Raw genomic sequence first — 24589 nt, forward strand, 5'->3', positions numbered from 1 at the left:
GTTATTTCAAGATACCAAAATGGTGCATTCCTTTACAAATGTTTGCTAGCCCTCTGGTCTGAACTTTGGAGTGGGGAACTGGCAAACAGAGGCCCCTTCTCCATGGAGCTCTGCTGCTGGCAGGGCAGTGTACCCAGGAGTGAGCGGGAAGTGCCAGGAGGACCAAGCAGGTGGAGGAGGCCAGGCGGCCTGCCTAGTCGGCAACACCTTCTGATTAGAGGAAGGCAGGACCAGAGAGACCTGGAGACAGGGTGGGGATCCTGAGCTTGAGAACAATGACCAGGTGGCCACAGAGGGAGGCCTAGTGACCTGTGACATTCTGAGTGCACCTGGAAGTTGCTGGATGGGTCTTCGCCCTGACACTGGCTAGATTGATGCTTTTCAGAACTCCCTTTGGCTGCTGTTGGAGAACAGAGGGGAAGCCAGGGACCAGGGGGCGCAGGGGTCAGAGTGGCCCACTGCCAGAAAAGGAATCCTGGAGCCTGGAACTGGAGGTGGGGTGGGGGGCAGTTGGCAGGTGTATTTAGGCGTCCTGGGTGTACTAAGGCCGGGGAGACATCTTTTCTTTTCTAAAGATTTTATTGGGGAAGGGAAACAGGGCTTTATTGGGGAACAGTGTGTACTTCCAGGCCTTTTTTCCAAGTCAAGTTGTCTTTTCAATCTTAGTTGTGGAGGGTGCCATTCAGCTTCAAGTTGTTGTCCTTTCAGTCTTAGTTGTTGTCTGTGTTCCCTGAAGTTTCTCTTCTATTGTTTCTAAGATCAGCTATTGACCTGATGAAATTTCCTTAAATTTGGCTCCCAAGAGGGGAAAAATAAATAAGTCTTAATAAATAGATCCTAAATAAAGAATTAAATATTCTTATGGCTGGAAAGCTGCTTCAGCCTATGGCGGTAGAAACAATGGCCAACCTCTGTGCCTGTCAGTCATCAAAAGCAGCAATTAGCAATCAGAACTCACCACCTTAATTTTTGGAGGACAAGGTCCTTGTTACTCACCCTGAGTCCAAAAAGCAGTATCAGTCCCTACAGCTGCCTGCCACCAGGATAGGGGATAGGAATGGGAGCTGCTACCACATGAAAAAACTGAAATCGACCATCTTCTTCATCAAGTCCTCCCTTTGTTGCTGCAAGTGTTCTACTAGTTCCAAAATATTTGCTTCAGTCAGTTCCTGACAGTTCAATTGTTGTGATAGCTGGATTCCTAGAGCTTCCTATTCTTCTCTCCTCCCTGATGTCACCTCTTTCCAGTTGATTTTGGACAAAGCTGCAAAGGCAATTTAATGGAGAAAGGATAATCTTTTCACCAAATGGTGTTGGAACAATTGGTACTCCAAGGACAAAAAAAAGAAAGAAAAAGAACCTCAATCTAATCCTCACATGTTATGCTTAACTCAAAATGGATCATAGATGTAAATGTAAAATGTAAAACTATAGAAATTTTAGAAGAAAACATAGTAGATACACCTATTAGAATAGTCAAAATTTAAAAATATATTGATAATACCTGTGCTGACAAGGATGTGAAGTAACTGGAAATCTCACATATTGCTGGTGGGAATGTACAATGTCGTCACTCTGGAAAACAGTTTGGCAGTTTTTTATGTTTAAATATACACTTACCATATAGCTCAGCAATCCCACTCCTGAGTATTTACTGTAGAAAAACAATAACATATTCATTCACCCAAAAACCTAAACACAAATGATTACAGCAGCTCTATTCCTAAACACCCAAAACTGAGAAAAATCATGTATTTCCACTGGTGAACAGATAAACAAACTGTGGTACATCCATGCAATGGAATTAAATACTTGTCAACAATCAAAATGAACAAACTATTGATACATGCAACAACCTAAATGACTCTTGGAGGCATTATGCTGAATGAAATAAGCCAGTTGGAAAAGATTATATACTTTATGATTCCATTTATATGACATTCTTAAAAAGACAAAACTATAGCAATGGAAAAATCGATCATTGGGTTGGCAGGGATTAGAGATGAGGGAGTATGGCTATAAAAAGACAGCACAAACTGAAGAATAATATCAAATGTCAACTATAACTAAATATATAGGTATATATGCAGTCGTCACGGGAAGTGGAGTACAACATGGGGAAGATAGTTGATGGTGTTGTAACAGCTGTATAAGATGACAGAAGGATAGTAGCTTGGGGGGTGAGTTATCACTTTATAAGAGGTTTAAATGTCTATTACGTTGCTTTGTTCACCTGAAACTAATAAAATAAATAAATTTAAAAAAAGAGATAGTACATTGTGAGTGATGCAAGTGTTGTATAATTTCATATGTGTTTATTTAACACATACATATATGTACATGTTAAAACTCATAGAACTATACATATAAAAGTTCAATGTTACTGTGTAATTTTAAAAATGAAAAAAAAATTAAAACAGTTCACAAAAGACACAAACAAAACAAAAAACATATGGTCGTGAAAGATGGGGAAAAAGACCAAGGAAGTGTTGCAGACTGAAAAAGACTAAAAAGGCACAACAACTAAATGCAACTCATGATCCTGGATTGAATCCTGGACCAGAAAAAGTAAAAGAGTCATGGTACAGTTGGTGAAATTTGAATGGATCTGTGGATTGGATGGCAGTGTTGTACTGGTGTTGAGTTCCTGATTCCAATGATTGTAAGGTGGGTATGTAGGAGACTTCTTGTTTTGGGAAATACAGGGGTATTTAGGGATAATGGGACATCAACTCTTTAAGTTTCCCTCAAATGGTTCAAAAAAATTATAATGATCATATATATATACATATATATATATAATTCTATCTCTATATATGAATATATATATATATATGTATTTGAGGTTGGTGCAAAAGTAATTGAGGTTTAAAGGTTAAAAATAATTGCAAAAATCACGATTACTTTTGCACCAACCTAATACATATATCATATGCATATATATATATATATGGGATATATATATATGAGTTTGTATACTATTCTTGCAACTTTTAAGTTTGATGTTACTTCAAGATAAATTATAAAATTCAAACAAGATTAGAGATGAATCTCCCATGCAGAAAAATTCCAAATAATTTCTGTAAGATACACCACCCTCAAGAAGATGGAGCATCATAACTCCCCACTCCTTAAGAATGAGCAGCACACAGTGACTTCCTTCCAAAGAGTACAGTGTGGAAACAGGCAAAAAAGAGAAACTCTATGGGGGAGAAATCTGACAAACACTAAGTCAGTCAGGGGATCAAGATCAACATTAACAGTGTTGTCACATTGACAGTATGTAGCTTTGCTATCGTGTGATAAAAATAGCACTTTAACTGTGGTTTTCCTCCCCCAAATCCACATATGCACACATATTATGAGAAAATCATTAGACAAATCCCAATTGAGGGACAGTCTACAAAATACTTATCCAGAACTCTTCAAAATTGTCAGGGTCATCAAAAACTTAGGAAGTCTGAGAAACTGTCACAACCAGGAGGAGCCTAGGAATGAGTACATGTAATGTAAGATCCTGAAACTGAAAAAAGACCTTAGGTAAAAACTAAGGAAACCTGAATAAAGTATGATTTTAGTTAATAACAATATATTAATACTGGTTCATTAATTGTACCAAAGGTACCATACTAATATAAGATATTAATAATAAACCTAGGGGCCAGTCTGGTGGCTCAGGTGCTTGGAGCTCGGTGCTCCTAACTCCGAAGGCTGCCGGTTCAACTCCCACATGGGCCAGTGGGCTCTCAACCACAAGGATGCTGGTTCGACTCCTCAATTCCCGCAAGGGATGGTGGGCTGTGCCCCTTGCAACTAACAAGGGCAACTAGACCTGGAGCTGAGCTGTGCCTTCTACAACTAAGATTCAAAGGACAAATTGACTTGGAAAAAGTCCTGGAAGTACACACTGTTCCCCAATAAAGTCCTGTTCCCCTTCCCCCAATAATATCTTTAAAATAATAATAATAATAATAATAGTAATAATAATAATAATAATAATAGTAATAAACCTAGTGTCGGGTATTGGGAACTCTCTGTACTAGCTTTGCAATTTCTCTGCAAATCTAAAAAATAAAGTTTATTTTAAAAATATGTAATTCAGTGAGCAGGATCTGGGCATAAACTGGATGTCGGAGTTGGTAAAGAATGAGGTTGAGGAAGATGTTTACTTTTTGGCTTGGGGAACTGGGAAGATGGAGGGGCTCCTGATTAAGAAAGGAAGCAAATAATGGGCAGGTGAGTAGTTCAGTGGAGATTTGTAATGGGAGGTTTATACTTGAGTATAAAGCTGATGCATGAGACTTGGGCACCTGGATGGTGAAGACAATGAGCTCCCGTGGGATGAGTGTGTCATGTGAGAAGTGTAGGACAGCCCTGTTGGTTGCCCATCCATTCCGTCTTCCTTCCTGGATGCTGGAGCCCTGATTTGATCTGGGCCCACCCTTCCCTGATGTGACTAGGCGAGAGACATCCTCTCCGAGGTTCCAGGGGTAAACCTTGATTGGCCTAAGAAACCCATGGTAGTCTCATTCTTCTCGATGATGATTAGATGGGCTTGGCATGTGACCCAGTCTGCCAATGAGGCATGGGGGGAAAATTGCTGGGTGACTTCTGAAAAGTTTTTCACTCCTAAGAAGGAGATTCCCAAAGAGGCAATCCCTTTCTGCCTTTGAATAGTGTGGCACCATGTGTGGTCTGGAACTACTGCAGCCATCTCTCTACTTGTCTGAGGATGATGCCCAGAATAGGGCAGAGCCTAGAAAAGGGCAGAGAAGAGAAGCAAGAGCCTTACCTGTGGCTCAGTATATATTAGGCGAAGAAGTATGGCTCCTCACCTAATATATGGCTCCTCACCTCAGTATATATTAGGCGAGGAAGTATGGCCCCTCACTGTTTATACCAATTTGGTTTGGCAGGGCCAGGACTAAGGTTAGGCAATTGAGGCACCTAGTATGCAATATTTAAGGAGACACTTGTTCTCAGATGTTAATACTGCAGTTGCATGACAATGAGAGTATTTCCTTAAATGCCACACCCTAGGTGCCTCACTCACCTCATCCTAATCCAGGTCTTGTTTGTTTCAATGTTTTCTGGACCCACAGTTGAAAGTTTCTAACTGTCAAGTGGAGGACACTGAAATTTAAGGAATGAACAGATAAGAGAAACCCAGAAAAGGAGATGAGAAACAGCTGCTCTGTTTGGGTCAGAGTGATGACATAATGGTGTCAGCAGCCAGCCCAGCCTTCAACCTTCAACCTTCAATATTAAAGAAATTGTCTTCCAAACTTTCAGTAGTAGTCATCTTATTTTCAAGATTTTCTAGAGTATTTTACTGTGTTCATGTTTCCTCCCTGACTGAAACATTATTAAGTAGAATATTTGTTAATTTCCCACTGGTTGGAGATTTTGATATTTAAGTTTTGTGTGATTATTTGTCAAATTGTACTGTGATCAGAGGATTTGACCTGAACAATATTTTGCTTATTTGAATTTACTAAAACTTTTTGTGGTCCAGTGTAGGATACTTTTTTGTATTTTATGTAGGTGTAGATAGAATTCCACATGTATTCCTTTTTTAAAAAAATTTATTGGGGTGACAATTGTTAATGAAATTACATAATTTCAGGTGTACAATTCTGTATTACATCATCTATAAATCCCGTTGTGTGTTCACCACCCAGAGTCAGTTCTCCTTCCATCACCATATATTTGATCAGCATGTATTCTTATGTCTTACTAATTCTGTTGTTTAACTCATCTTTATTTTTGTTTACTTCGTATATCTGTCTGGTAGTGGTGTGTAATATATTTTACTATCACTGTTACTATTGAAACTAACTGTATTTCTAAAGATTTTTGTTTCCTGTTTTGTGTTGCTGTGTTATTTGGTGCATTTGATTTCACAATGCTTTTTTACACAATATATATATTTTTGGTACATCTTTTTCTAAAAACAGTATAGGTTCAGAGTTTGCTCTTTGAGCTGATCTGAGATTTTCATATAGAAATTTTGTTACTCATACTTTCTTCTTTATTTACATTTTGCTTTATTTGTTACACCTAGTATCACTTTCCAGCATCAAATGTTCTGGTCTTCTGATACCGTTTTTGTGATTCTTTGCCATTTCTTTTCCATTTTCAATGTGAAGAAAGTGTCTAGTACACTTCTTGGAACAGGACTTTTGATTTTTGCTGTATAAATTAGATTTTCCCCTTCATCTCCTATAATAATTTATAAGGTAAACATAAAAATTTTTATGCCACAAAAAAGCTTTTTACACTTAAAAAATATATAAAATTATACTATTTTTTAAAAATAACTTTTATCTTTCTTTATGTAAAACAAGACCTAGTGCCTTGCTTTTTCTACCTTCTTTCTCCCTCTGGTTTTCATTGCATTAATCTGAGGTTAAAAGCCCTTCTATTTTAAAAATTCCTCTTTCAATTTTTTTTTGCATTTAATTTGTTACCATAGCAACAATTATTTCAACTTATCAGCATCAAACAGGCTATACTGAATTGTGTTTTTATTCAGTTACCTCTCTATCTTTAGCTAGTTGCAAGGCTCATTGTCAGTTCTTTTCTCATTTCATCATTCATGAGTTTCTGATTCATATCTTGGTGATGCATTGTACAATTCTGAGCAATTTTTCCAGAAAAGGGAGTTAATTGGGTAGTGTATTAGTCAGAAACTCTGTGGTTTCAAGTGATAAGAATCTAACTCAAATTGACTTCAGTAAGAAAAGAGAATACATTGACTCATGAACCTGAAAGGCCAGGCTCAGCTGAGTACAGCCTCAAACTATGTCATTAGAAAATTGTCCCCAAATCTGCATTCTGCTTTTCCTTCTCACCTACATTCTCAGAGAGAATTTCTCACTTCGTAGCATGTTTGACTCCAGACACATACTCACTGCCCTAGCACCCCAGCAGAAAGGGAGCACCCCTTCCCAATTGTTTCTTAAAAAGGCTGAGTGTCATTGTCTTGGATCAGGCCACACACCCATCCTTTGAACTAATATCTGTGACTCTGATTGGGGAGCCCTGGGTCACATGCTTACTCACAAGAGTGAAAAAGACACAGAAGAGACAGTTCACCAAAAGAAAATTTGGTTGTGCTACCAGAAGGAGGAGTTGATGCTGGGCAGGCAAAAATAACAGATGGCCATTGTTTTCTAAAATCTGTGAATTGTTACCACTCTAGAGAGACAATAAGGAAGACATTCAGGTGGCCAGCTAGCCATCTGACTAGGGTGACTATGCTTTGATAGTAGTTTAGTTTTATTTCAGTGAGCCTAGTTCTCAGCTTCGTGCTTCCAGAAGTTTGTTATTGTCACTGAGGCTAGATAACCTTTCCTTCTGGGCCTGTATCATGCTGATCTGACTCAACAGAGACTGATGTATAACTAAATCCCATCTTAAAATGAATAGTAATCGCCAGAGGACCTGAATAGTGTTGTCCTCTGGTCAGTGCACTTTCCCTGTCAGAAAACCACAAGTGAAGCTAAACTCTAATTATAAGGTTGCTTAGTGCCCATGGAGCCAGGCAAGAGAAGTTCTCCGGAGAAAATCAGTGGTCAGGTGCATCATGCCATGATAGTGTGGTGGCTTTAAAAAGTCCACAAATGCTGAAAGGGTGGAGGGAGATTAGTATGGAACATGGAAGGCAGAGTAAAAGGAGTTGGGGTGGAGAGATGGTCGGCATAGACCTCTGTCTGAATGCAGTGGGGAGCCACTGACTTGCTTTAAGAAGGGGAATGACATGGTCAATTTTGTTATGGAGAGACTACCTGGGTATAAGGAAAAGCCATTGGAGATGGGCAACAGTGAAGGCAGAAGAGTCAAGGTGAATGGCAGTGGGAATAAAGTGGATACATTTAAAACAGTGCTTTTCAAAGTTTAATATGCATACGAACCACGTGGATCTTGTTAAAATGCAGATCCTGATTCAGTAGGTCTGAAGAAGGACCTGAGATGCTGCTGGTCTGGAGACCATGTTTTGGGGAGTGACGATTTCAGAAATATTAAAGAAATAGAAGTTACAGCAGTCTGTGATTGTTTGGATGGGGGGAAGGGATGAGAGGAAGGTAAAATGAGTTGTTAAGGATCATACCCAAACTTCCAACTTGAGTATCTGGGTGAAGATGATGCTATCCACAGACACAAGATAAGAACACGTTTGGTGGGTAGATAATAATAACATAACATGTATTGGATACTTACTATGTGCCAGGCTCTTTATATATGCTGTTTTATTTAGTCTGTACAACAAATTTATGAGGTGAATATTATTGTGATCTTCATTTGAAGAGTGAGGAAACTGAGGCCAAGGTCATACAGGTAGTATGTGGAGCAGCCAAGACTCAAACTCTCTGGAAGTGTGAGTGAGTGCAGAATGCATGCAGTTAACCATTGGCAGTTTGGATATGTGGAATTGAAGAACCGCTGGGATGTCATGTGGACTGTCCAGGGGGACATGCTGACCTGGAATTCAGGAGAGATATTCTGAGTAATGGTTAAAGATCTGGGAGGAATTAAAGCATTGGAGCGAATGAAACCATCTATGGAAGTTTATAACCTACCCCCTCAGAGTGCTATTAATCTTATTCCATTTTCCTTTGAGCATTTAATTATTACAGAGGAGGAGTATGAAGACAACTAGTTTTTAGCTTTTTTGTAAATAGTCTTTTTTCCCCCTCTGGATTCTCTTACTGCTTGTTCTTTATCCCTGAAATTTAAGAATTTTTCCAGATTTCAAGATTATGTCTTGAAGTTGGTTTCTGCTTATTAATTTTTCTGGATCCCAGTAAACTCACTCAATTTCCTACCTATACCTCTTTTTACACCTAAGGGAAGTTTTCTTTTATTATAACTTTAATTATTGATTTGCTATGTCTTCTTTTGGGGGATGCCTATAGTTCCAATCTCCATGATATTCTTGTATCCATTTTCTTCTCTCTTACAGCATTCTATCACTTTGAATATTTCTCGTGTTTATATTCAATATTGTTGCTTTGTTCTTCTGCATTGTCAAATCTGCTCTTTACTGCTTTGACCAATGAATTTTACTTTGGTTATTGTGGTTTTAGTTTCATATTACTCTCCATTTATCTTGGTCTGTTTTTAAAAGATGCAATGTCCTCTTGAAACAGAGAATAAGAATTAGGTGTTTTTCTAAAATTGGATTCTGCTTCATGAGCTAAATAGATTTCAAAGTACTAATTTTTGGCTCTAGCACTTTCTTTTCTCATGTGCCACATATGTTTTTCCCCACAGGGCTTTTTTAAAAAGTTGCTCATTCACCTTTGAGATAGACTAGTTGATCTTTGCTGATGTCTGGAAGTCCAGCATTGACGGCTTTCAAGACCACAGTGTTGGACAATCAGGATGCATGGTCTTCCACCCTTACTCTGTCCAAAGATGGTATGGGAAATGGTTCAGAAGCAGTGGCTGGATCATTTTGTGTCGTCTTAGCGATTCTTGGCATTCACCTGCTTCAGGATTCCAGTTTTTATTTTTCAACCTCTGTTGTTTGTGACTATTTTTCAGCCTCAGTGTGTATGTCTCATTTTCCATAGATCTTGATGCTTTGGTTTAGCGTTTCCATCTTTGTATTTATCAGTATGTCCTCTAAGTTTCTGTCCCTCTGTACCAATCTAGGTCTCAGTCTCTGAATCTCTGTCTTTCTCTAAGCGTCTCAACCTACTATATATATATACATATATATATATATATCGATATATATACATATATATAAATGCATATATATGTGTGTATATATATATATGTAAATGTGTCCATCTTCTCCCTCTAGAATGAGGGTGGATGCCCAGGAACTTGGTAGGTACCCAACGAGCACTTGTTGAGCGATCCTCTCTGTCTGATTAGCGGATCCTGCCACCTTTGTGTTTCACACTTTCTCAGTATGCAAATGTCTTTCTCGGTCCCGGTCATGCCTTTTGGTTTCCGTCCTGGTCTCAAGGTCTCTAAGTTTGTGTGTGGGCCACAGACTAGCACAGGCCTGGCCCAGGCCTGCGGCTGGTGTGTGGCGGGTGGTTGTCCCTCACACGCTGCCCCCGGTCGCTGTCAGGCTTAATCCGGACCCCGTTCCGGGTCTTCCCCTGCCCGTCTCTTAGGATCACCCTTCTGGGTTCTCTCCTGACAACTCGGATACCTCCAGCCTCTCAAGAGCCACCTTCTGTGCAGAAGCCCCCCCACACCCTCACAAGAGCACGTGACCACGTACGGCAGTACCGCGGCCGCCGCGGCTGGCTCGGCCGCCGAGCTCCGCCCTGAGCTCACCACTTCCTTCGGCCCCGCAGCCACGCCCCCTAGGCCGCGGAGAGCCAATCCTCGCGCACGCTGCTTGGCCCCGCCCGGCGCCCTCCTCGGCGCGCGCCCCTCCCTCCGCCCGCCGGCCCGCCCGTCAGTCAGTCAGGCAATCAGTCGTTCTGGGTCGCTGTGGGTTCTCCAGGTCTTCTGAGCGGTTCCCTCCTTGCTCCTTCCCGGTCAGCGGCAGCGGCTGCACCAGCGGCGGCGCGGTCCCTCCGGGAGGCGCGGCGTAGGCCGAGCGGCGGCTGCGGAGCGTCGAGCTCAGCCCAGCGCGGCGGAGGCGGCTGCGGCGGCCCGGCAGCCAACATGGCGGCGGCGGCGGCGGCGGGCGCGGGCCCGGAGATGGTCCGCGGGCAGGTGTTCGACGTGGGGCCGCGCTACACCAATCTCTCGTACATCGGCGAGGGCGCCTACGGCATGGTGTGGTGAGTGTCCGCGCCCGCCCGCAGGCCTGGCCGCGCCTGCCCACCCGGTCTTTCGGGGCCGCAGGGGACGCAACCGCGGCCTCGTCCGAGCCTGGGCCTCCCGCGCCGCCGCGCCCCCAACCTTGGGCTTCGGGCGGGGCCCTGGGGCCGGTGGAGGTTTGGGTGGTGCTCGCGGCCCTTGGCGGGCTGGCCCTCGCTCGCCGTCGGGAGGGCGCGGGGGGCGGAGGCCGGGACCCGGGTGTTGCGGGCTCCGGCGCAGCGCGCATTTTGAGTCAGGACCCCCAGGAAGGGAACCGAAGCGCCTCCCCCACCGCCCCCTAATGCCAGCGTGGTGGTCTTCTTTTTGACATCCGATTGTAACGCCGGGAATTCCTTTAGATGCTTGCGGGTCGGTGGTGGTGGCGGCCGGGATCGTGAAAGCGGTTCGCCTCGTCTTGGGTGTAGAACACCGACCTGGGTCTGTTTTCCTTCTCTCGCCTGTGTCTTCCTCGAACGGCTTTCAGTAAATATTTTCAGTGGTACTAATGGTGCTCTTCTGCGCAGGCTTTCTAAAAAGCATTAGTGGCACCAGTGTTGTGTAATATTTCAATCTTGAAGTTTTTAAATGGATTTTAATATCGTACTGTTTGTGTCTCTGGAAGGATACGCCAACACCGTTCTCCTGATTTATTAAAGAGTCGTTTGGAATTGGGCCTAATTTGACTCTTTTTTTTTTTCTTTACCCCGGGTGAACGCTCTTACCAGCCTAAATGCATCCACACGTTATAGAACAATTACTGTGGTCTTTTTCTGTTAATGTTTTAGTGCTTAGTATATATGCAGCCTTAATGGAGGTCTTGCAGTGTTACGTGCAGGGTTCCTCATCTTAATCTGTACCCCTTAGAAACGGGGAACGAGGGTGACGATAATTGTTTTTATTAGAACCAACTAGGTAGTGTTTTATGCTGATGAAGACATGTGGAAGTGTAGATTCCCTTACACCTAAATCTTCTTGTGACTTGTCTTTTATGTTGAATGAAGGAAGCAAACATATTTATTGAACACTAAGTGGCAGGTACATTATCACTTTGTTAGGTACATTATCTCATTTTATTTGAACAGCCACCTTGAGGGAGGAAAAGGGTGATATCTGTCTTTCAGGTGAGAAAGTATTTCGAGGTGAAGTGAATTTCTAAGGTCATACAATTAAAGAGTCACACTTGAGATTGTAGACTGAGATCTTAATTCAAATGCTGTAGCTCTTTCCATTACATCTTGTTATCCTAAAATAATGTTGCTACCATTTCCCTGAAAATAAGACCTAGGCGGACAGTCAGCTCTATAAGACCCGGTCTTATAGTAAAATAAAACCGGGTCTTATATTAATTTTTGCTCCAAAAGACACATTAGAGCTGATTGTCCGGCTAGGTCTTATTTTTGGAGAAACACGGTATTAGTTTTAGAATTTGAGCATATTTTGTTGTTATGAGCGAATCTATTTCAGAAACACATTCAAATTTGAATTATCATAATTTTAGAAACATAGAGGGCATAGTTTATCAAATATGTTAGCTAGATAAAAAGACTAGTTAAAATTCTGTTTTTAAAGAAAGACTCCTTGAATCTTGAATTCTGTTCAAGAGCAAAATACTGCACAGTATACAACTATGAAAATGAACGTGAACTCAGAGGCTTATGAGCCAATAGAGAAATTAAATTAGGTCAGGCCTAAAAGAATAAAAGTCTTAGGAAGCAATGGAGAAAAAGTACTGCCCGCAACATCACTTCTCTGTCATACATCTGATTGCTGTTGCACTTGCTGGTTAGGTATGCCAGTAAACGTATCTCACTATAAGAGGCTCAGAATTGCCCATCACATCCTTCGGCCCTTTTTAAAAAATTAGCATCCAAAATACGGACTTGAAGGGCCAGGCCTGGTGGCTCAGACGGTTGGAGCTCCATGCTCCTAACTCCGAAGGCTGCCAGTTCGATTCCCACATGGGCCAGTGGGCTCTCAACCACAAGGTTTCTAGTTCAACTCCTTGAGTCCCGCAAGGGATGGTGGGCTCCACCCCCTGCAACTAAGATTGAACACGGCACCTTGAGCTGAGCTGCCTCTCAGATGGCTCAGTTGGTTGGAGCGCGGGCTTCTCAACCACAGGTTTGCCAGTTCGATTCCCACAAGGGATGGTGGGCTGAGCTGCGCCCTCAACAACTAAGACGGAAAGGACAACTTGAACCTGAACGGCACCCTCCACAACTTGGGGAAAAAAAGTCCTGGAAGTACACACTGTTCCCCGATAAAGTCCTGTTCCCCTTCCCGAATAAAATCTTTTTTTAAAAAAAATGGACTGAAAAAAATCTTAGGACATTTCATTGTAAGGTTTTTCCCCCCTTTCTGATAGGATTTTTACTAGTCTGAAGATGATTTTAGGTGTGGTAACTTTTCTATCACTGCTGTAGACTTGTTTGACCTTCTAAATCTCTTATCCGGTGAAAGGCCAAGTCCTCTTACTGTAATTTTCCTTTCCTAAATAAAATACAAATACAATTGGAGTTAGAATTCTGGGTCCAGATTATAGCTTTTGATCTTCAGGTTGATGATATACGCTAGTAAGTATTTAATCTACGTTGCACATTATTAGCATTTAATAAATGTTGATTAATAGTACGGGGTTTATGGAGGGCTTCTTGATTAAAATGTTAATATTTGAATATCAATATTTTAGAAAGTGTAATGCTTCCAAAAGGATTTAATTATTTTTTGGGTTTTGTTTCATTTTCATTTCCTGAATCAGTTTATTAAGAATTTTGCCTTTTCTATGCAGAGCTCTTTCCTAATCATCATGTGGAGGATATAAAGATGAAGAATGGAGTTTGAATTGGGCCTTTTATGAGTGGGTGTGATTTTGATAGATAATAGACAGAAGTGGCAGTGTGAGCTGTGGAATCTAATCCTGGATAAGTACTTACGTGCCAAACTTTACAGGACTCTAAAGGCAAAACTAAATTTGATTGTATATTTGTGCAATGGAGAAGCATCAGTGTTTCTGGAAAATTGGAGTCACATGGTCGATTTTGAAATTTTCGGGGAAGATAGATCAATGGTGGTGGAAATAATAAGAAAAAAAATGAGGGGAGGGAATCAGGCTATTGCAGCTATTAGAGGTGAAGTAATATAGTGGCAGTGGAAGGTAGCAGATGGAGGGGAGAGACCTTATAAAGAGAATGAGTAATGGGCTCTTGTCAAGAGTGGTAGAAAGACTTAATCATGGGAAGAAGCAAATGATCATGCAATCTTAAAGGGTGAAAACCTGAGAGAGGTGGGATTTGGATTTGAGAGGAATTTCTGAGACAAGGCTTGGTGATTGGTTGGGTACAGACATTGTTATTACCGTGTTTCCCTGAAAACAAGACCTAGCCAGACTCTCAACTCTAATGCGTCTTTTTTAACATAAGATCTGGTCTTATTTTACTGTAATGTAAGACCAGATCTTGTATAATATAATATAAGACCAGGTGTTATTTTAATTTTTTCTCCAAAAGACGCATTAGAGCTAATTGTCCAGCTAGGCCTTATTTATGGGGAAACACAGGAATTCCAAGGCTTCTATCTTGGGAGCCTGGGCAGATGGTTGTGCCATTATCTGAGAAGGAATACTGTATGCAGAGCAGGTTTGTTAGGGAGAAATACTGTGTTTCCCCCAAAATAAGACCTAGCCGGACTGTCAGCACTAATGCATCTTTTGGAGCAAAAATTAATATAAGACCCGGTCTTATTTTAATATAAGACCACATCTTAATATAATATATGATTGGGTCTTATATTAATTTTTGCTCCAAAAGACGCATTATTGCTGATGGTCCGGCGAGGTCTTATTTTCGGGGAAACAAGGTAATAAGCTCTGGTTCGGATTAAGTTTGTGGTGCCTGTCCATTTAGACTATTTCCGGAAGGTATCTTGAAACAGGGAATTAGAACCTGGAGATGGAAATTTATGTAAGTGGTAGTCTTGTGTGGATGAGCACGGATTGGTTTTTGAGGTCATTGGTTAGGTGAAATTGCAAGCAGATGTTGTATGTCCACCTGTTTAGTAAACAATCCATATCATTCAATAGATTTTCAAAGGGGTCCATTATCCCAGAAAAGTTAAGAGCCACTGAGGTAGAATAGAAAAATCAAAGAGGTATCTCTGGCAAATACTTTAAGAGGTAAGCAAAGGAAGAAAAACCTGAGGACTGGTGAGATGTGTAAGAATACAGAAAAGAAAGGGGTATGAGAGTAGAAATTGAAGCTATATGCTTGATCATCTAATTAACTAAGATAAGAAATAATCTGTGTTGTGTAAATTAGGTTTGAAATACTTTCTGAACGTGACTGACAGGTCGTAGGATCGTCTCCATAGAGATACTAATTGAAGACTTTAGAGTGGACAAGATGAGAAAAAAATGGAGAACTGAGCCAAAGGAATGCCTGACTTTAGGTGTCAATAGAGGGCAAGTTACTGAAGAAGACAGAGGAAGTGTGGTCAGAGAGACCAGAGAACCGGGAGCATACCTTACCAAAGGAGCCAAGGTTGATAGTGGTCATTAAGTGGTTGGTATTGAATAGTAGAGGGCAAATGAAGCAGCTTGAAGGAGACAAGCTAGCGATTGGATTTGTTGAGTTTCAGCTCTCCTAGAAAAACAGATGGTACCAACCAAAATTTTGTTGTGATCACATTCCTGATGATATGGTATCCTGTCCTATTAAGGTTTTTGTGATTTTGACAGCTTAGTAGAACTACCATTTAGTCAGTACTTTTTTAAAAAAAAACCAACGTACATTAATTAATCCTCATAACAACACTGCAAAGGTGGTTACTTTGTAAGTGAGGAAGCTAGACACAGAGAGTTTAGTTAACTTGTCCTACAACACACAGCTAGGAAGTGATAGAGCATCCCAGTCCATCTGGTACCGAAGTGACACTCAACCAAAGATCAGAATTGAGAAAATACATGCTTTCAATAACAGAAAATAACTGTTGTCTGCTTTTGCTGGTATCGCTTTTTGATCTTTTTGAAAACATTTCATGCAAGGTCATTCACTTGGAAAATATTTATTGAGCACCTTTTATGTGCCAGGATTCGCATGGTCCCTTCCCTTTAGTAGCTCTTAGTCCAAATAGTGGGATTGTGTTGGACAATAATACAGAGAATATGCCAGTGCTATACAGAAGGTATGTGTGAAATGCTGTGAGAAAAGAAGAAGGCCTGAGTGGCATGGGGCTCTTTGTATGGCTTCACAGACTTTTGAGTTGGATGTTGATGGATGAATAGGAGTTTACTTTGAGGAAATTAGAGGAAAATGTACATGCAAAGGTACAGAAATGTGAAAACAGCACATCAGATCAGGAAAACCACAAGTTGTTTGGGATGGCAAGAACATAGGGTGACTTAGGGAGAAAACTGGAGTTGAAACAGTTGGGATGGACAGGGTCAAATCCTGAAGGACATTGTTTACGAAGGAGTTCGGACTTGATTTTGTAGGTGAGAGTCATTAAAGGATGGTGCTCTTTCTGCCAGTTCCTCATCTAATTTTGTGAATTGTGTTCCCCTCTCATGCTTTCTACCCATTGTGCTTACTCTCTTTTCTTTCTGCTTATCTAGGGGTATTTTTTACATCCTCTGCAGGGGTATTTTGAAATGTATGTGGGCTTTTTTTTTGGGGGGGGGGTCACATTGATTCAGCGTTGTTATTGGCCTTTGGTGTGTATGTGGCGGAGGCAGGCATTCTAAACAACTTGCAGTGCTTGGTACAGTCCCTCCACTGGAGAACCGTTATGTCAAGATGCCAGTAGTACACTCCTCCAACACACCCCCGGGAGACACACTGAGCTCTATTCAAGTCCTACCTTCCTTCCTCTAAGGCTCATCTCCTCCATAAACTTGCCCTTATTACTCTCTGCTGTAGCACTCCCTCCCTCCCTGGAAAGCTGCTGCCCTGTTTCCCTGAAAATAAGACCTAGCCGGACCATCAGCTCTAATGTGTCTTTTAGAGCAAAAATTAATATAAGACCGAGTCTTATATTAAAATAAGACCCGGTGTATTATATTATTATATTATATTATAGTATATTATATTATACCTGATTTTATATTATATTAAAATAAGACCGAGTCTTATGTTAATTTTTGCTCCAAAAGATGCATTAGAGCTGATGGTCCAGCTAGGTCTTATTTTCGGGGAAACACGGTAGGTATTTGCACCACCTGTTTGAAAGGCAGGACCAGCAGTAGTATGTCTCATCTATAAAAGCTCAAAACCTGGAAACATCTGGATTCAGATTCTTAGTTTTGCTTGTTAACTGTTAATTTAATTTTTGATAGTCTCATATACGCTTTTTGGAGATGAAAGATGTGAGGAGACCAGCTTACATGAGCAACAGAAAATCCAGTGTTTCTGAACAGTTTTGAGTACAAATAAAACTCAGAACAAAATTAATTTTGATATTTATAACATTCTAATAATGTGCACCAGGTGGTTAGCTATAACTGATACACCATTCCTATGAATTTAATTAGTATGTTTTCAATTCTCAAGTATTTATAAAAAGAATTTTATGAAAAGCATCGAAGTTGAGTTTTCCCAGGAACCACATATAATTTATTCTTCACATTAATGTACTTACTAAGTAAAAAAAAACAACCAGAGCTACCCACCCTGCATCCAGCCTACTCCACCTACCCATCTGCCTAACCCTGAGGTGCTGTTTTTCCCTTTTTGCTTGTCTTAGTCACTTCTTAGGGCTCCTACACATTGAAAAGCAAACAGGATAGATGTTTTCCAAGGTCCCTCTCAGATTCTCAGTCTTAGAGCAGGCTTTGGGATCTAAATCCAAGGCCGGTAGAAGCTGAAAAGTGGTGTGTAGGGGTGGGAGTTTGCATGAGACTTACCACGACCAGCTGACTAACATCTGTTGCAAGCTGCCTTGCTTTAGGTGCTATGGTGTGAAATTCATTTTCATCCTCATCTTTAAGGGGTTTTTCTGTTGTTCACTTTACAGGTAAGGAAATCAGGTCTCAAGTAACTTGTCTAAAGTTCATAGCCAATAAATACCTAGTAGAACTGAGATTGGTCTAGGTCCCAAAACTTGTGATTTTTTTTTTAAACTACTAGATACTTTGCTGTTATACCAAGCTACATGGAAACATATTTCCTGCAGCCTGGGTTCCTACATTGGCATCAAAATATAAAATGATGATTATCATAGGCAACTTGGGCCTGTTGAGGTGAAAGAGGAAAAAACTGGATACTTGGAAGGGGTGAAGGAGGTAGAGCCAAAGGAACTTAGTTTTTTATCAGGAGGATAGTGTTGATTTCTTCTCACCCCTCCTACTTACCTCTACTAGTTTCTTGGTTTTCGTTTGTTTGCTAATATTAAGTGTGTGTACCTGACCTATGTGCTAAAGTGGTAGGGTCAGAGTGGTGAACAGAAGTGGTTTTTACTCTGGTATTTACAATCCAGCGGGAAAGTAATAACTGAGTATGATGAGGTGCAGAGTGCTACCGGAGGATATAAAAGGAGGGCTAAGATAGTCTGAGGAGTCCTCTGGGAGGATTTCCTGGAGGAAGTGGTACTTAAACTGGGACCTGGAGAATGACTTAGAGCTAGCTGAGTGAAAAGCAGGGTAGGGTGCCAGAGTGTTGCAAGCACTACCTTGTAGAAAATGGATTGTAGACATTGAGGAGTTTATGATTGAGATCCAGGGGTCTTTCTCATGGTACCACAGGGGCAGGAAATGGCAGTTAAAGCTTCAGGTACCGTTGCAACCAGGAACTAGAAAATAGACCAAGGCAGCTACCTCCCTCCCTCTTTACATTTACAAAATCTTCTTGCACACTGCATCTCTGCACAGCTTGCTTTTTTTTTTCTGTTGCTCTTTTACCACTTCCCCATGCATTTGGCAGAAGGTAGCTGACCCTAGTTTCCCCCAGGTATGTATCTTTAGTTCATTGACAACCAGGGGCTGAGAGCGCTATTAATCTGATTCCTGGAAGAGAGAATCTGATCCAGCTTGGGATAGTGTCCATCTCAGGTCCAGTCAGCGAGGCCTAAGATGGGGTCATTTGACACGGCTGGACATCCCTAAGGTATGAGCCATAGGGTTGGGGGTAGTCAAAAGATGTCTCCCGTTGACAGCTGACTTGCCAGGTTAAAGTACTTGGTTCTGCTTCCCCTGCTCTTCTCCAGGCTGGAACTGGTCCCTGCTGTTGGAGCCTGTGGGGACAGAGGGGAGGAGAGGAGAGGGAGAAGTAGTTGAGGCAGGAGAAGGGCTTTAGGCTGCTTTTAGTGTTCTTTTGCCTTCCGTCTATGGCAGTATGGGGGTGGCAGCTAAACTGGGTGGCATCTTTAAAATTTATTTAATGTTTGATACATATATAACACATGACATACATGGGAGTTATGCAACCTATCAATAAACACCTAAGAACCTACCACCCACTGAGTGACTTCTTGACCTGATTGTCTGAGGCCAGTGTTCTGAAACCTGACCACAGCCCTCACCCCCGAGTTTTATCTTCTTCCTGGGAGTCTGCACCATGGAGTGGGTATAAGTGTGGGCTTTGACCTCTTATGTGTGACTTGAGCCTTGTTTTCCTCACCTGTAGAAAGGAGATAGTGACACACATGTCAGTGTTGTGAAACTTAAGTGAGATACGTAGGTGAAGTGCTGAGCACACAATCTTTGGTTAATGCTCTAATTGTTGTTATTCCCTTGAAGTAAGTGGTCCTGGTACAACCTGATCCTCCCTCACCTCAGGATACTCACCAGAGTATCCTCTTGGAGTGTAAAGCAGAACGTGCAGACATAAAAATTTTAGACTTGGGGTCACATAGGTTATGTGTCGAGTTTCAGTTGTGTGATCTTTTGCAACTCACTCTCCCATTCTTTGATTTAACAGTCAGAGAGCATCTTCTGTGCCAGGCCCTGGGCCACGTTCCTGCCCTCCCTCAAGATGTTGCAGTGTGGTGTTGGTCACAGGCTGATAAGGAAATAAATTACTATGTAACATAGTGAAACCACTTAGGAGATCATTCTGGACAGAACAGCTAACGCCACCTGGGCTTTCCAGTTACTAATTAATTCAACAAATAGTGTATGTACTAGGGGCATTCTAGTCGTGCAGATTCATCAGTGAACAAACCTCAGGGAGCGTACTGTCCGTCAGACGCCTGGCCCAATGGCAGCGGCTCAGAAAGGGTTAGAAAGGCTTGCTCGGGTCCCCCTGGCTTTAAGTTCCTTCTAATGAGTTTCCTTCTTTTTCTCTTTCTAGCACTTATCACAAACACAGGTCTAGAATACTAATTTCAAAGTCTGTTGATACGTCATTTAATTTTAAGTGGCTCTCCGTGGTTTTTGTTTTGTTTTTTTTGCGTTTGGGAAACTGAAAAAAGGTGGTTTATGCACAAAACAGTTTTTGAGTGGATTATTCTTTCTGTTATTAAATGAACATAAAGCACCTCTGAGCAGTCTTCTATAGTAAGCAGGGATACTTGTTTTTCATTTTCTTACATATGTCCCCTAAAATCTTGAGAATTTGAAGCCATATAAAATTCCGCTGCCCTCCACCCCGCTTAAGAATAATATTCTAGTGCAAAAAATAAAACTGTGGGGCCGGCCCGGTGGCTCAGGCGGTTAGAGCTCCGTGCTCCTAACTCCAAAGGCTGCCAGTTTGATTCCCACATGGGCCAGTGGGCTCTCAACCACAAGGTTGCTGGTTCAACTCCTCAAGTCCCACCAAGGGATGGTGGGCTCCGCCCCCTGCAACTAAGATTGAACACAGCACCTTGAGCTGAGTTGCCTCCCGAATGGCTCAGTTGGTTGGAGCGTGGGCTCTCAACCACAAGGTTGCCGGTTCGAGTCCCGCAAGGGATGGTGGGCTACGCCCCCTGTAACTAGCAATGGCAACTGGACCTGGAGCTGAGCTGCGCCCTCCACAACTAACACTGAAAGGACAACAACTTGACTTGCAAAAAAGGCCTGGAAGTACACACTGTTCCCCAATAAAGTCCTGTTCCCCTTCCCCAATAAAATCTTTAAAAAAAAAATAAAACTGTGATTCACAAATAAGTTGGTGGGACATCCTAACCATGAAAATTAGTAGTTTATTTCTCAGACAATCAGGATCCTCTACACAAATTCAAACTTTGTTGCTCTGATTTGCTATTCTATTTTAATGACTAGCGTTGGTGTGTTTGTGTTTCCAAGCCCAGGTGCTCTCAGAGACTCTTGTCTAGGTGCTGGAGGTGGATGGCTGATATATGAGTCTAATGCGGATTCTGAGAATTCCTTTTAAAGCCAACTTGAAGGGCCAGGTAAATGTAGAGAAAATGAAGACAACAGCTCCTACCAGTTATCAGAGTCCCACATTTTGCAGTTTGGACCTTAATTTGGGTTAGCAAGCTATTTCATTTTATTTTTTTTTAATTTATTTTACCCCCTATCTTCCGCCTCCCCGCCCCCCCCCCATTCCGGTTCAAGCCGTTGTTTCTCAGTCTAGTTGTGTAGGACACAGCTCCCTGGCCCATGCTGGTGTTATGAGCCTTGGCTCCCCCTGCTGAGGCAGTCGGTCGGCCATTGGTTGGCTGCTCACGCTGGCCACAGGCCGCTCTTGGTGGCACAAGGTGGCACAAGGTAGCCCGCGGTAGCTCACACCAATCTCTGACTGCTCAGGGTAGCCCAGCTCCAGAGAGAGCTGTTGTTCACAATCTTAGTTGTAGAGTGCGCAGCTCACTGGCCCATGTGGGAATTGGCCCGGCGGCCTTTGGTATTTAGGAGCAGGGCGCTCCAACCACCTGAGCCACTGGGCCAGCCCAGGTTAGCAAGCTATTTTAAGATGCTCATCCCCCTTACTGGGTGAAGCCTTATTCACCTCTTTATACTATACTAATTTTTAAAAAACTTAACCAAACGGCAAGCAAAAGGAGGCTGTCTTTAGTTCTTTTAAAACAGCTATATCGGCATAAATTCATATAATTTTAAGTTCAGTAATTTTTAGTAAATTTACAAAACTGTACAACTATCACCACAGTCCAATTTTAGAACACCTCCATCATTCCAAAAAGTTTCCTCTTGTCATTTGCAGTCATTTTCCACTCCCACTCCCTCCCAGGCAACCCCTGATCTACTTTCTGTTTTGCCTCTCCTAGATCTTTCATGAAAATGGAATCATGCAAGATGCAGGATTTTGTATCTGGTGTTTTCTTCACTTACAATGTTTTGAGATTCATCCATGTTGTTGTCAGGATCAGTAGTTTGTTGTTTTTTGTCATCAAATAGTAATTAATTGGATAACTATACCAGATTATGGATATTTGGAATGTTTCCAGTTTTTGCCTATTATGAATAATGCTGCTGTGAACATTCATCTGTAAGTTCTTGTGTGGACATATGTTTTCATTTCTCTTGGGTACTTAGGAGTGGAGTTGCTGAGTCATAAGTGATGTGTGTTTTGGGGGAAGGGGATGGTAAAATTTTATTTTAAACCATAATAAGACTGCAGATTAATTTATTGAGCAAATATAAATAACCTATGTACTGGCCACTATTTTAGGCACTGAGAATAGAGTGGTGAACATAGTTCATGCCCTTGAGGAGCTAACTTTGCAGTGGAGAAGGCAGACTAAGATGCACGTAACGTTTCACTTACCGGTAATGCTGTGAAGGACTATTAAATGGGATAAGGGTATAGAGTGGAAAGGGGAGAGCTTTTTCTGTAATAAAAAGACTTAAAACATTTTAAATGCTACACATTAAACACATTTCTAAAACATTCAGAAAGAGTACAAGGACAGTGCAAAAAAGGTTTTTTCCTGAATCATTTGAGAGTAAATTGCTGATAATAATGCCCCATCTCACCAAAACACTTCATTGTGTATTTTCACCAAACAAGGACTCTCTCCTACATAATCATATCACAGCCAACCCCACCAGGAAGTTAATACTGACACCTTCCTACTTCCGACTCTTTAGACTCTGTTCAGCAATCACATGTTGCATTTAGTTGTCCTGTCTGTTCGGTCTCCTTCAGCCTGGCGCAGTTCCTCAGACTTTCTTTGTCTTTAATGCCTTGACACTTTTGAAAATTGATGTTTTAATTTTGTAAGAAACGAGCAAACTATTTTCCAAAGTAGCTGTACCATTATTGACATTGTATGAGGCATTCAGTTCTTCACATTCTTACCGACTTGGTTTAGTTGGTCTTTTTAATTGTATCTCTCTAGTGAGTTGCACTTTGCATTTCCTTCATGACTAATGATGGTGAGCATCTTTTTATGTGATTATTAACCAGTTATTTTATCTTGTTTGATAAGTGTCTATTCATATTTTTGCCCATTTAAAAAATTGTCATCTCTCATTTGATTTTGATACAAATATTTCAGCATTCTCCAGGTTTTCCTTTAGAATAGGAACACCCGGGAATTTGAAGCACTGTTCAAATCTAATGACACAGCACCAGATAAACCCAAGTTTAGGAATATTCTATAAAATAACTAGCCTGTGATGTTCAAAAATGTCAACATCATGAAATTTAGGGAAAGACTGAGGAATTGTTCCAGACTGAAGGAGTCTAAAGAGATGTGACAACTATTAATAAATGCGATCTGTGATTCTGAATTGGCACAATCAAATGGGGTCTGAAGATTAGATTGTAATAATGTATCAGTTAACAATTTTGATGGTTTCATTGTGTTTCTAGAAGAAAATGCTCTTTTTTTTTTTTTTTTTTTTCAGGGAGAACACAGCTTTATTATGCTGGGGGGCTCAGCGAGATCTTTCCCAAAAGACTGAGCCGAAAATGCTCTTCTTTTGTTTGTGGGAAATAAACTCTAAAGTATTCGGGGGTAATGAGGTATCGTGTTGGTGAACTTTAAAATGCTTCAGAGAGTAAAAGTTTGATGACCCCTGTACAACTTTTCTGTAGTTTGAGATTTGATTCCTTTTCACTAAAGAGTTATTGGTGAGTCTCAGTCTTGTTGGAAAGCACTTGTGTGAGGATGTGCCCAAATTTGGGGGAAGCCGGAAAGGCATCTTTCAGCCAAGTGAAAGAGCACTAGCCTCGGAGTCAGGGGTCTTGGTCCCTGCCATGATTGACACGTTGTATGGGCTTGTGCTAGTCACTTTGCTTCTGCAGGTTTTAGTTTTTCTTTTTTTTTTTACCCCTTTTTCCGCCTCCCCTCCCCACTCCGGTTCAAGCCGTAGCTTCTCAGTCTAGTTGTGTAGGACACAGCTCTCTGGCCCATGCTGGTATTATGAGCCTTGCGCTCCCCACAGCTGAGATAGTCGGTTGCCAGTCATCTGTTTGCTGCTCATGGCAGTTCTTACCGGCCAGCTGGCCTCTCACGCTGGCTGCCGGCCGCTCATGGTAGCCGGTGGCAGCACACAGCAGCCCACGCTGACCTCGGGCTGCTCACGGCAGCTCAGCTCTAGGGAGAGCCATTGTTCACAATCTTAGCTGTAGAGGGCGCAGCTCACTGGCCCATGTGGGAATCGAACTGGCAACCTCAGCGTTAGGGCATGGTACTCCAACTACCTGAACCACCGGGCCAGCCGGTTTTAGTTTTTCTTATCTGTAAAATTAAAGGGTCACGGTCATCACTAGGGTTCCTTTCAGCTCTAATGTCACTGCCCTCAGGAACATTACATATAATTTATATATATATATATATATATATATATATATGTATATATATATATATATTTCCCCAAAATAAGTTTCCCTGAAAATAAGATCAAATCTTACGTATTAATTTTTGCTCCAAAAGACGCTTGTGTTCAGGGGATGTCATCCTGAAAAATCATGCTCGG

The 24589-nt window shown here is 41.6% G+C and overlaps 1 protein-coding gene across 1 annotated transcript in view; it reads left to right on the forward strand.

The window, feature by feature from the left end:
* Positions 1–10419: 10419 nt before the first annotated feature.
* The window catches only part of MAPK1 (mitogen-activated protein kinase 1), an 86588-nt gene continuing 72418 nt past the window's right edge, over positions 10420–24589 (forward strand). The window contains exon 1 of the mRNA XM_081037340.1: positions 10420–10757. Coding sequence (XP_080893466.1) covers positions 10639–10757 — 119 coding nt within the window. The 5' untranslated portion in view covers positions 10420–10638. The remainder of the gene's footprint in view (positions 10758–24589) is intronic.

This window comes from Rhinolophus hipposideros (genome assembly GCF_964194185.1).
Source record: "Rhinolophus hipposideros genome assembly, chromosome: 24".
Classification (NCBI taxonomy): Eukaryota; Metazoa; Chordata; class Mammalia; order Chiroptera; family Rhinolophidae; genus Rhinolophus; species Rhinolophus hipposideros.